The sequence below is a fragment of the Bos indicus x Bos taurus genome, chromosome 23 (genome assembly GCF_003369695.1).
Source record: "Bos indicus x Bos taurus breed Angus x Brahman F1 hybrid chromosome 23, Bos_hybrid_MaternalHap_v2.0, whole genome shotgun sequence".
NCBI lineage: Eukaryota > Metazoa > Chordata > Mammalia > Artiodactyla > Bovidae > Bos > Bos indicus x Bos taurus.
Window position 1 is genome coordinate 6,214,608 of NC_040098.1, and position 14,166 is coordinate 6,228,773.

The 14,166-nt window shown below is 39.7% G+C and overlaps 1 protein-coding gene across 1 annotated transcript in view; it reads right to left on the minus strand.

Annotated features, from left to right (window-relative positions):
• The window catches only part of HCRTR2 (hypocretin receptor 2), a 131,792-nt gene that overhangs the window by 28,689 nt on the left and 88,937 nt on the right, over positions 1–14,166 (minus strand). Inside the window, exons 2-3 of the mRNA XM_027525090.1 lie at positions 8,965–9,143; positions 1,299–1,542 (exon numbers count right to left, since the gene is read on the minus strand). Of these exons, the coding sequence (XP_027380891.1) occupies positions 1,299–1,542; positions 8,965–9,143 (423 nt within the window). The remainder of the gene's footprint in view (positions 1–1,298; positions 1,543–8,964; positions 9,144–14,166) is intronic.

Genomic DNA, 14,166 nt, shown 5'->3' on the forward strand with positions numbered 1-14,166 from the left:
TTGTCTGCCTTGTTAATGAGGAAACACATAAAAAACCAAAGAAGATCCAGAAAGAAACATAACAAAAGAATTGCAATGTTAGAAATGAAGGGAAAAACTAAATTTTATAAAGGGGCATTTAATATCTGGAATAAAAGATAAAGCGGATTTTGAAATTTTGCTTATTATAGGTCTTTGGATAATATATGGAGTAATTGTAATATTTTTTGAGTTTTATTTTGCTGCAGTGAAAATATATGCCTAATTTTTCAGTCCCTAATTTTTCTCTTTTCAGGGTTCCAATAAAGTACCAAGTTAGGAATTAACATGAATTCAGAGATTCAAATACTTGAAAATCAGAAGTCCATGAGCCAGCCATCCTTGGGGTACACTGCCTCTATTGATACATCTTTCCAATAGACAAATGCTTTCCTGTTTACAGCGTCTAAATATGAACCATTGTAATATACTTAACCAGAGGAGAATAGATTCTTTTCTTTAAATTTCATGTAACAATTTTGTAAACAGTGCTGGGAGATGCAGCATTATTTTATTTTCTTTCATTCTTTGCTCTGTCCGGATTCGTGCCATCATCAGGCACTGATAAAAGTGGTTCCACTGTTACAGAACTCAGACTGTTGCAGAACTCAGACTGTTGCTGAGCGTTCTGAACCAAAGGAACATAACACCTCCCTCTTCTGATTGTCTAAATTTAACTACTGACCATGTCAGGTGGGAAACCAAGTAAGATCGTAATTCCATTATTAGTATAACTCTGAAATCAGAAAATAATTATGTCAGTGGTAAAATTTATCAATTTACTGTGTAATGAATAGAGAAAGCATATTTAGCTGGTTTAACTCAAAGATCAACATAGGTCAATAGAAAAGACAGTCATGTTTCCAGGCTTTAACATGAAAACTTTAACATGAAAAATTCAGTTGCATTTGAAGCCCCATTAGGGAACCCCAACACCTGCGGAAATATAATGGTCTGCCCATGTTATAAAATGTTAATAATTTCAAAATACATATTTGGGTTATTATAAATGAGTCCTTTGGATGTTTTAGAAAACTGAAGAAAAGTTCATATCCCCAGCTGAACAACACAACAGCTAGATAGTCGTGCCATCTAAAGGTTCAAAATGGGTGGAGGGATTCTGTGAAATCGTTTTGGATTTCAACTTGATTTTTCATGTTTTTGCAAAATGATACTAATGAATGTCAATAAAATAAAGAAGGCCAGCTTTACAAGCGTTATGCAAATCAGATTCCCAATTCACAGCTGTCGTATCAATGTAAGGACCACACTGGACTTGCCTCCCCAGCGCTCATCACAGACGGTAAAGAGAGCGGTTTTATTGGCTAAGCCGGGCAGCATGGTGCTGCACTCCATGACAATGGCCTGAGGGATCATTATGACGCAGGACACGATCCAGATGATGACGATGCTGTTCCGGGCCCGCTTGGCTGTGCTCTTAAACATCAGAGGGTGACAGATAGCATACCACCGGTCCAAGGCAATGCAGCTCAGCGTGAGGACAGAGACAGACACCGACACGGTCTAAAGAAAGAAGGAAGGTAGCACAGGGAAGTGCCAGCTGTTACATGGATGTCTCTCAATATTTGTACTGTTTCAGAAGGGTAGGCACACAGATAACCAGATTCAAAGTTGTCAAAAGACGTTTCATTCAAGTGCTTTCTATTAAAAAAATGAAAAAAAAATCGGCTACAAATAATATTAGAAATGTATCAATAAAAAGAATTACCTATTTCCCATTAAATATAAAAAGTGTACTATGACTGAGTGCTAAGTTGCTTTTCGAGTCCAACTCTTTGCAACCCCATGGACTGTAGCCCACTAGGCTCCTCTGTTGATGGAATTCTCCAGGCAAGAATAGTTCCAGGGGATCCTGGATTTGAACTCAAGTCTTCTTCGGCATTGGCAGGTGGGCTCTTTACCACTAGCACAACTTGGGAAGCTGCCTCTTTTTTTATGCCAAGTGTTTTGATTTATATGACATTCTTTGAATAAAGATACACTGATTTTGTTTTGGCATTTTTCCATTGATAAGGGAAATCTTATCTTCAAAGGTAAGAACATATATGTTCATAGTCTGAACTGGAAATTTTTCTTTTACTTATACACAATAATACAATGATAGGTCTTTCTTTTAAATTGACATACAAGAATTTGATTGCAATTGCATTTAATTAGCATTTTTGAATTATTTGTATCTCATTTCTTATTTTTAAATAACCAAGGTTATTCGTACATCAGTTTATTTTCAACATGCAAATGCATGAGTTGTGATAAAAGGTAATCTTCTATATGGATCTCCTTGCCATAGTTTGCTCATTGCTGGAAGAAGCAACCTACTTCTAAAATTCGAATAGGTTCACCTAATCCAGATTTCTGTACAATTAATGGCATCACACACATTTAGTTTGGAACTTTAAGAAAATAGTAAAGAAGCATGTCATGTATGCCCATCCCCCATGATCAATTTATGTAATTGCTGTGCCATGCCGGCTCACTTCAGTCGTGTCCTACTCTGTGCAATGCTATAGACTTTAGCCTGCCAGGCTCCTCTGTCCATGGGATTAGCCAGGCAAGAATACTGGAGTGGGTTGCCAGGTCCTCCTCCAGGGGATCTTCCCAACCCAGGGATCAAACCTGCGTCTGTTAAGTCTACTGCATTGACAGGCGGGTTCTTTATTTAATTATATTTAGTGCATTCTATACTGAATGAACAGACCGTTGGTTGACAAAATCAATTCTCTCAAAACCCTCTCTTTAAAAACAAGCCTCATTCTCCTTTCTATTTTATATATATATATATATATATATATATATATATATATATATATATTTACAGATTTCTATTCACTTTCTTCTCAACACTTACAGCATGTTTAGTTCATTAATGTACCGTTTATCTTCTCTGTGGAACAAAGACCAGTGGCAGGAGGGACTGTGCAAAACAGTCCCTGGCACAGTGCTTCATGCCTTTATTCCGTGGCAGAGTCATCTTTATTTTTCTGTCCTAGTTGTATTGATCTTATAATATGTGAATGGGAGGGTGTCTCTGCTTCTTACAACAGGACCTTGCTTGTTGACGCATTGACTATAGGTACAGATGAGTGAGAGGGATGTACATGCTGGCCCAGCAGAGGAGGAGAGGTTCTGGGCTAAGCATCAGGACCACATAGCCGTTCTCGTCTCCTCCCAGCTAGCTGCACAATGTGGGTGACCTACTTAACAATTCTTGGCAAATGTGTGTATTTTTTTCCTATTAAATGAGTAAAATTGACAATAAGATGCTTGCCAACTCTGATTCTTTTGATTCTCTTTAGAAAAGATGACAGAATACAGTTGAAATCAATTCTGCTATCATGTTTCCTGGGATGCACCACATGGCATGTGCTAAATGTGAGATCTTGGGTAAGTTACTTAAGCTATGCCTCAGTTTTCTCATCAGTAAACTTGCATGATAATCAGCCACCGTGGACTTGTCAGAAGAAGAGTCAGTCAACATGTGAAATGCCTAACCTGGGCCTGGTATATAAATGATAAGTGTTTGTTATTCCTTGTTATGATGATGGCAGTGGTGACGGTGATTATACTATTCGTATTTTCTTCTATTCTCGAGCTTAGAGTTCTAGCTTTTAATTGGAACAGACTGCTTTACAGTGAAGAATAGTTATAGAAATTACAAGTAAAGATGTAAACTGTTCTAAATTCTTGGGGGTTAATTTCAACTTTCATTTGAAAGGGATGAACTCTATCAGAGTAGGTTTATGTTGATTGATTTGTTGCTGTTCAGTTGCTCAGTCGTGTCTGGCTCTTTGCAACATGGTCTGCAGAACGCCGGGCTTCCCTGTCCTTCACCATCTCCTGGAGCTTGCTCAAATTCATGTCCATTGAATTGGTGATACCATCCAACCATCTCGTCCCCTGTTGTCCCTTTCTCCTGCCTTCAATCTCTCCCAGCATCAGGGTCTTTTCTAATGAGTCAACTCTTTGCAGAGGTGGTCAAAATATTGGAGCTTCAGCTTTAACATCAGTCCTTCCATGAATACTCATGGTTGATTTCCTTTAGGATTGACTAGCTTGATTTCCTTGTAGTCCAAGGGACTTTCGAGAGTCTTTTCTAGCACCAGAGTTTGAAGGCATCAATTTTGGTGCTCAGCCTTTTGCATTGTCCAGCTTTCACATCCATACATAACTACTGGAAAAAACCATAGCTTTGACCATATAGACATTTGTTGGCAAAGTAACATTTCTGCTTTTTAATATGCTGTCTAGGTTTGTCATAGCTTTCCTTTCAAGGAGCAAGAGTCTTTAAATTTCATGGCTGCAGTCACCATCTGCAGTGATTTTTGAAGACCAAGAAAAGAAAACTTGCCACTGCTTCCCCTTTTCCCCCTTCTAGTTGCCATGAAGTGATTATCTTGTTTTATTTTATTTTATTTTTTTTTAGTGTTGAGTTTCAAGCCAGCTTTTTCACTCTCCTCTTTCACCCTCATCAAGAGGATCTTTAGTTCCTCTTCACTTTCTGCCATTGGAGTTGCATCATCTGCATATCTGAGTTTGTTGATATTTCTCCTGGCAATCTTGATTCCACCTTGTTGATGGCGCCTGGAAATTCCTTGGCACTGCCTTAGGGGACATTCACACTTTCTCCAGTGTCCACTCTTTGCTCAACCTCCATTCCTCCCTGAGAATGTGTCAAGAACCCAGAGCCCTTCCAAACCCTTGCCAACCTGGGGATTGATAGAGCAGTGGTCATCTAGCTCTATACAGTTGACCTTTCATACTACTGAGCCAGGGCTCTATTTATCCTCTCTAGCAATTAGAAATGAAAAGTTCTCAACAAGGCTTAGTATCTTGCTTTTCATACATTCTAATCAACATGGGTGGATGGGATAGAAGTAATGTGGTTCAAATTCTGAAGTCATTTCTAGGAGTTCTTTCAACTGCTTGCAATAATCAGTTCCAATCAGTGCACTTGAGAGATGGCTGTCCAGTGCCAATGGTGAGCCAGGGTACAGTGCCTTCCCATGAGAGAACATGCTGGTTTGGATAATCTGACAGTATAATCCATTGAATGAACCCTTAGGCATCAGTGATTTAACAGTCGTTGTTTGACTACTGTATTTGCTGGTGTACAATATACTAGAGTATACAATTAGAATCCAATTTACACGATTTTCTCAATGGTGATACACAATTGCACCTTATCATAAGTGATTATAAATGAGAGTTCTGTTGTTGCTTTTCACTTGTAGGAGTGCACTTCTGGGTTCCATTTTCATTGAGATTTTGACAGTAGGTCAAACCAAACTGATAGTAAATCCTTTCAGAAATGAATGTAGTGTGAATTGTGAACACTGTGAGTGAAGCAAAGTGAGATGATGTGAACTTTCTTTTGCTGTCGGTGCTTTATCTTGCATTTGTCCTATGAGTACCCTGTGGTCAGGCCAATGTGGGACGTTTTCTTTGGTAGAGGAGTCAGTTTCATGCTAGCATACAGATGTGGCAAACAGCACCAGAGAAATGGAAATTCTGCCAAATTGCAAGTTTGGATGATAGGCACTAATAGACTGGAATGTAGGAAAGTGTGACTGAGAGAAAAAGGGAGACCATCTGCCTACTGAACACCCATCACCCAAATCTCAGAAGACTTTTGTTCTTTTCCTGTGCAGAGACTCTTCAGTTATATTGAAAAAGTCACTCTGAAAAAGCAGTTCACTGCTCCTATTGGGCTTCCTGGGTAGTAATATTCTCAGGTAGTAGTATTCTTTTCATCTGGTAAAGAATCTGCCTGGAATGAAGGAGACCCTGGTTCAATTCCTGGGCCAGGAAGTCCCCCTGGAAGAGGGATAGGCTACCCACTTGTTGCAACCCCATAGCCAGGCTCTTCTGTCCCTGGAATCTTCCAGGCAAGAATACTGGAGTGGGTTGCCATTTCCTATTCCAGGGGATCTTCCCAATCCATGGTTTAAACTCCCATCTCTTGGGTCTACTGCACTAGCAAGAAGATTCTTTACCCACTGGAACCACCTGGGAAGGCTTGTAGGATGATGCACACACTGGAATCAATATTGCCAGGAGAAATATCAATAACCTCAGATATGCAGATGATATCACCCTTACAGCAGAAAGTGAAGTGGAACTAACGAGCCTCGTGATGAAAGCGAAATAGGAGAATGAAAAAGTTGGCTTAAAACTCAACATTCAGAAAACTAAGATCATGGCATCTGGTCCCATCACTTCTTGGCAAATAGATGGGTAAACAATGGAAACAGTGACTTTATTTTCTTGGGCTCCAAAATCACTGCAGATGGTGACTGCAGCCATGGAATTTAAAGACACTTGCTCCTTAGAAAAAAAGCTATGACCAACCTAGACAGCATATTAAAAAGCAGAGACATTACTTTGCTGGCAAAGGTCCATCTAGTCGAAGCTATGGTTTTATGAGTAGTCATGTATGGGTGTCAGAGTTGGACTATAAAGAAAGCTGAGTGCCGAGGAATTGATGCTTTTGAACCACGGTGTTGGAGAAGACTCTTGAGAATCCCTTGGACTATAAGGAGATCCAACCAGTCTATCCTTAAAGAAATCAGTCCTGAATATTCATTGGAAGGAAGGACTGATGCTGAAGCCAAAACACCAATACTTTGGCCACCTGATGAGAACTGACTCATTGGAAAAGACCCTGATGCTGAGAAAGATTGAATGCAGGAAGAGAAGGGGACGACAGAGGATGAGATGATTGGATGGCATCACCGACTTGATGGACATGAGTTTGAACAAGCTCCAGGAGTTGGTGAAGGACAGGGAAGCCTAGAGTGCTGCAGTCCATGGGGTTGCAAAGAGTTCAGACATGACTGAGCAACTGAACTGAACTGAACTGAACATGAATGATATTCTATTATCTGGTTGTACTCCAATTAGTTTATCTGTTCATCTACTGAAGGACATCTTTGTTACCTCAAAGTTTTGATCATCATAGATAAAGCTTCAGTAGACATTTGCATGAGAGTTTTCCTGTGTATGTAAATTTTCAACTTTTGAGAGGTAAATATCACAGAATGCACTTTCTGGATCATATATTGGACTGTTTTGTTTAAAAAAAAGTAAAGTAAAAAAAAAATCAGTCTTCCAGAATGGCTATAACATTTTTCATTATCCTTACCAGCAATGAATGAGAGTTCCTGCTGCTGCACATCCTTGCCAGCTTTTGTTGTTGTCAGAGTTTCATAGTTTTACTGCTCTAATAAGTCTGTAGTGATATTTCATTATTTTAACTTGCAGTTCACTGATGAGATGTGATGAAGGACATCTTTTCATATGTTTCTTTGCCATTTGTATATCTTGGTTAGTAAGGTGTCATTAATGTCTTTGGTCTATGTTTTAGTTAGATTGTTTGCTTTCAGATCGCTTAGTTTTAACAACTCTTTGCATATTTTAGATATTGTTGTTGTTTAGTCCCTAAGTCATGTCTGCTTCTTTTGCAACCCCATGGACAGTAGCCCACCAGGCTCCTCTGTGCGTGGGGATTTCCCAGTCAAGAATACTATAGTGGGTTATCACTTCTCTCTCTAGCGTTTTTTCCTGACCCAGGGATCAAAGCCATGTCTCCTGCTTGGCAAGCAGATTCTTTACCACTGAGCCACCTCGGAAGCCCTTATTTTAGGCTGCAGTCACTTATTATACATATCTTTGGCAAATATTTTCTCCCAGTTTGTGCTTTGCCTTCTCATTCTGTTTACACTGAATTTTGCAGCGCAGAAGATTTTAATGTTAATGAAGTCAGCTTATGATTTATTTCAAGCAGCACATCTTTGTTGTTACATCTAAAAAGTCATCAGAATACACAGGCCATTTGGAGTTTCTTCTAAGTTATCTTCTAAGAGTTTTGTGGCTTTACATTTTACATTTGGGTCTATGATCCATTTTCGGTCAATTTTTCTAAAGAGTGTAAGGTCCGTGTTTAGATTCTTCTTGCCTCAGTTTGTCTTCATTGGGTGCATATTGTCATTTCCTCCAAATATTATGATATTATCTCGGAGCCCAGATGGAATAAGAACTAGATGGTGGAGGGTGGTCATGGGAACTAGTGGGGAGTGGCCAGCATTTCACTCACTGTCCAACTGCTAAAGGAAATCCAGGTCTTTTAGAACTGTGGCTATGAACACCAGTTTGGTAAAATTTTTAAAGATTTCAGAGATATCAGAATATCAATCAGAAAAGTATTCTCTGGAAGTATTTGTTCTTAATTTGTAATAGAGCAACTAGTTATAGAAAAGCAGATTTCAGAGCTGAACAATAGAACACCAGTGATAATGATGATGACAGATGTTTGTTGAGAACACACTGTTTTTATAAGGCCAGAGTCTTCCAGAGACTAATATCTGTGCCAAATGGTTCATATAGTTATCTAAGTAGACGAGCACAGCAACCACAGAGACATATTTAAAATTGAAATTATTAATCTTTTAAAATCAGTGACTCTCAAAGAGCTTGTGTATTTGGCTCAATGGCATACAGTCAGTGAATGGCAGCATAGAGGTTCCAAATGCGGCATTTAATTCAAACCTGCACTAAAACATGTTCCCTGCGCTGCTTCGACAGTATAGCTCTTGATTTCTCAGCAGTAAATGAGACCACTTATCAAAACAACACTCAATTCTTTGAATTGGGATAACCTCAATCATTGATTTGTTCAAGTTCTTTAATCAGAAAATTAGAGATCAAAGGAGCAAAAGGTTTATACAGCACAGGATTCTGACACTTTTTTTACCCAGAACTTACCTTGTTTACCCAAAAAGTTTCTCATATTACTGTCCTTAAGTTTGCCAATTTCTCTCTTAACACACTAAGTGTTTACTAATGGGCCATGGCTATAAATGAAAATGATTATGCATTTTTGGGGTAGTTTTTGTGTTTGAAGCCCCCAAAAGTGTGCAAAGCATTTACCTGTAAATAAGGAATCACTTTACAGAGGGACTGTCCGAAGAACCAGGTCTCAGTAATGTCCACAACTAGCGTGGCTGGAAGGCAGGTGATGGTCACAAGCACGTCAGCCAGAGAAAGGTTGACAATGAAGTAATTGGTCACTGTCCTCATGTGGTGGTTCTTCCACACGGCCACACAGACTGATTTGGAAAGAGAAAAGAATGTTCTCTGTTAGGGACTGAACGTCCACAATGTGGAAGGTGCAATGAAACAGAAATTCATATATTAAGATCCTACCCCCTCAAAAGAATATGGGGTACATATACACAAAGGAATATTACTCAGCCATGAAAAAGAATGAGATCGTGTCATCTTCAGCAACACGGATGGAACTAGACATTATTGCATTAAGTGAAGTAAGTCAGATAAAGACAAATAATATACAATATCCATTATATGTGGAAATCTAAAATATGACACAAATAGATCTGTTTTTGAAGAAGGAACAGGATCACAGACATAGAGAACTGACTGGTGGTTGCGGAGGAGAAGGGGGATGAAGGAGTGATGGCCTGGGAAGTTGGGATTAGCAGATGTAAGCTTTACATGTAGAATGGATAAGCAATAAGATCCTACGGTATAGTTTGCATGCATGCACAGGCGTGTCCAACTCTTTGCGACCCCATGGACGGTAGCCCGCCAGGTTTCTCTGTCCATGGAATTTTCCAGACAAGAGTACCAGAGTGGGTTGCCATTTCTTATTCCAGGGGATCTTCCCAACTGAGGGATCGAATCCACGTTTCCTGTGTCTCCTGCATTGGCAGGTGGATTTTTTAACCACTGAGCACCTGGGAAGCCACTCCTACCATATAGCATAGGGGACTATAATCAATATCCTCTGATAAGCCATAATGGAAAGTAACATGTATATGTCTGTGTAAATATAACTGAATCACTTTGCTGTACTGCAGTAACTAACAAAACATTGTAAATCAACTATACCTCAATTAAAAAAAAAAAAAAAAGTATCTTGACCCCCAGTGTGATGGTATTAGGAAATGGGCCTTTGGAAAATGAACTGGTCATGAGGGTGGAGGCTTTGTGAAGGGCATTAGGTCGTTATAAAGGGAGCTAATATAAGGGATCTCTCCTTATATAGAGAGATCATTCACCTTTTCCACCACCTGAGGATACAGCAGAAAAAAATGCCTGTCCTTAATGAACCAGGAAGTGGACTCTGCCCAGACGCTGAAGCTGCCAGAGCCTTGACCTTGCATTTCTCAGAATCCAGAACAGAGACACTAACTTGTGTTGTTTATAAGCCATTCAGTTCACAGTACTCTGTTACAGCAGGATCAACAGACTAAGGCAGGAACTAAACAAAGAAAACCGGTCTGGTGGGGGAATACTGTCAAGCTGACTAGTACCCCTGCAATTCCACAAATAAATATTGCCAAAGGGAGATAATTTAAGGCTGCTCTGTGTTTTCACTGAATCAGTCAATCTGTGTGAATTCTCAATATATGCTTAAAATCAATTCCCTTACCTTGCAAGGCATTTCTCAATGGCTTATATGGCTGGGTTTATTTTACTTGATTTTGAATTTCATTTTCCAGAAATTAAAGAACAATCTTTGATTTATCATTTTATCCCCTCAGTGGGCAGCATGTAGTAGATACTCAAGAAATATTGATATTTGCTGAATTGAGATGAATAAAGAGCTGCTATTTTTCAGCGAACTGTGGTGTTGCCTCATCCATCATATTGACCCATATCTGCTCCCAAACTCTGCCTTTAGGACTTATAAGAGATGAAGACCCTTAAAGACAAAAGTCTACAATTATTCAGTCCCTATTATTGCCAGATATTGAGGTGGATAGTTCATACCCTTGAGTTATTTAATCTCAATGACAATCCCAAGGAAATTCATCATTACTGATGTTTTGTATATAATAATGTCATTGACAGACAGGGGTTTTGTGGAACTTGTTGGGGACAAATGGCTTATAAAGCAGGGAATCACCATGACAACTGGGCTCATACACCAAGTGAAGTGCTGGTTGTTCCACCGCATTGGTTACCTTCTTTTGTGAATGAAAGAGTTATTTTAAAAAATGAAAGAGTTATTTTTAAAAAGTACATCTAAGTTCTAGAAACGCTTTCCTTTCTACTATGCTTGTTGGCCTCTAAACTTTGCCTCAGATAAAACATACTCTCACAGCCAAGCCTCCCTCATTTTCTCAGAGCATCCCCCTCTTTAAAATGCATGCTGTGTCACTAAGCTGCTCCTTGTGGAAAGAGCATCCAGTTCCCTGATTCTCCGTCCTCCCTCTGATGTATCCAAAGGTTACATAATCACTGGCCCCAGAATGATATAGGTATAAGCATTGCTACCCACATCTGTTGATGGATTTACTTCACGGAATGTAACTAAGTAAGTGTGAATTTACCTGGAGCATCGTTAACCTGTCAGAGCTGTCATCCATGCACCCAACTGATGCAGTGATTAGTAACCTTCCATAGTGAAGAAATAAAAGCGTATTTTGTTAAATTTGAGTCATTTAGTGAGGATTTCTTTTTGACAATTATGTACCAGTTATTATGAGTGTCATATGTTGAAAACTTCTTTTACTAGCTCCTGAAGCTGAAATTACACTCCAGTCACCAACAGATGCTCATTTAATGAAATATCTGAATTTCTGAGGATTTAATTGTGAAAACTTTACATCTTCCTCCAACTCCAGCACCTAAGTACCAAAAGCTCAAGAGAGCTTTGTTAGGATAAACTGTAGTCTTTATTGTCTGAAAATGCTGCTGCTGAATCATTTACTTCTCAGAAATGCTTGAAACACGCACACACACATAAACCCATCTTATCAGTTGACTAACACATTATCATGGCTTGTTATAAGAAAACTGAAAAAAAAAATCACACTTCTGATACTTGGTCAATAAATGGTCCAAATGGGATCTAGAAAAGAAAATAAGACTTAAAAAATACAATCAGTTCTAGTTTGACTCCCAATTCTCCATATTTTGAGGGTGAAGAATGGCAGTGATAGGAGGCCAGTGTTAATGCGTGACATCTAAGCAATGTGAGAGCAAGTAGGTCACAAATAAACACTTACATTTCCTGTGTCCTGTTATAAACAATTTAAATTATTAACTAGTTCATCTCCATAATAACACTCTGAAGTGATTACTATTTTTGTTTAACATGTGGAAAACTGATGCAAGGGAGGTTATGGAATCTACCTAAGGATGAATAGCTAGGAAATGCTGACTTTAGATTCAATCTTATATACCGTGCATACCATTCTATTATGTATCAGCACCTATCAGTGAAACAGAAGGTGAAAGGCAGCTGTCTGCCTCTCTTTGGCAAGACTCTAATGCATGCCCATTGAATTCTAGAGTTGGAGATCATCAGTTTAATCAGATGCATAAATCAGCTCTGCAGCATTCCTGATTCATTTCTGCTTGCACATTTTTAATAGTGGGGAATTTGCAACTTAGGGCTGCCCTGGTGGCTCAGTTGTAAAAGAATCATCCTGCCAGTGCAGGAGACCTGAGTTCAATCCCTCAGTCAGGAAAAGCCCCTGGAGAAGAAAGTGTAAACCTACTCCAGTGTTCTTGCCTGGGAAATCTCATGGACAAGGGAGCCTGGCAGTTTACAGTCCACGGGGTTTCAAAAGAGTAGGACATGACTTAGGGACTAAACAACAAAAGCAACAACAATTTATGACTTGCTTAAGCCCTTGGCTGGAGAAGGAAATGGCAACCCACTCCAGTACTCTTGCCTGGAGAATCCCATGGATGGAGGAGCCTGGTGGGCTGCAGTCCACGGGGTCGCAAAGAGTCGGACACGACTGAGCGACTTCACTTTAACCCCTTGGCTTCTACTTTGTGGTGAATTTACCTACTAGCAAGTTCTTTTCATGTTGAGTTGATGTCTGTTTCTCCTTCAATTCTGTTCATGGGTTCTTTATTTGTTTCTGGAACCCAAGGAATAAACTTACCTCCTTTTTTTACATCATACCTGTATTAATTTCCCAGAGCTACTTTATAGTACCACAGGTTGGGTGTTTTAAAGCCATAGAAACATATTTTCACAGAGTTCTGGAGTCAGAAGTCAAAAATCAAGGTCAGGAGGGTCATGCTGCCTCTGAAACTTGTAGATAACTCCTTTCTTGCTGCTCTCATGGCTTCTGGTGGTTGGCTGTTTACATGGCCTTCCCTGGGTGCAGCTCTGTACATCCAGTCTCTTTCTCCTCCATCATCACATGGTCTTTTCTCCTGCCTCTCTGTATCCACATGGCTCTCTCCTGACAAGGACAACAATCCTATTGGATTGGGGGCTCACTGTACTCCAGTAAGAATACTGAAGTGGTTTGCCATTCCCTTCTCCAGGGGACCACGTTTTGTCAGAACTCTCCACCATGCCCTGTCCGTCTTGGGTGGCCCTACATGGCATAGCTCATAGTCCCATTGAGTTAGACAATGTTGTGGTCATGTGATCAGATTGGTTACTTTCCTGTGGTTATTGTTTTCAGTCTGTCTGCCCTCTGATGGAGAACGATAAGAGGCTTATGGGAGCTTCCCAGGTGTGGATGTGACTGGTGATGGAAGTAAAGTCCGATGCTGTAAGAGCAATATTGCATAGGAGCCTGGAATGTTAGGCCCATGAATCAAGGAAAATTGGAAGTGGTCAAACAGGAGATGGCAAGAATGAACATCAACATTTTAGGAATCAATGAACTAAACTAGACTGGGATGGGTGAATTTAACTCAGATGACCGTTATATCTACTACTGTGAGCAAGAATCTCAGAGAAGAAATGGAGTAGCCATCATGGTCAACAAAAGAGTTTGAAATGCAGTAATTGGATGCAATCTGAAAAAAAAGACAGAATGATCTTTGTTTGTTGCCAAGGCAAACCATTCAATATCACACTAATCCAAGTCTATGCCCTGAACAGTGATGCTGAAGAAGCTGAAATATACAGATTTGACGTACTCCTTTCCCAATTTAGAATCAGTCTGTTGTTCTATGTCGAGTTCTAACTGTTGCTTTCTGACCTGCATACAGATTTCTCAGGAGGAAGGTCAGGTGGTCTGGTATTCCCATCTCTTGAAGAATTTTCCAGTTTGCTTTGATCCACATAGCCAGAGGCTTTGGTATAGTCAATAAAACAGAAGTAGATGTTTTTCTGGAACTCTCTTG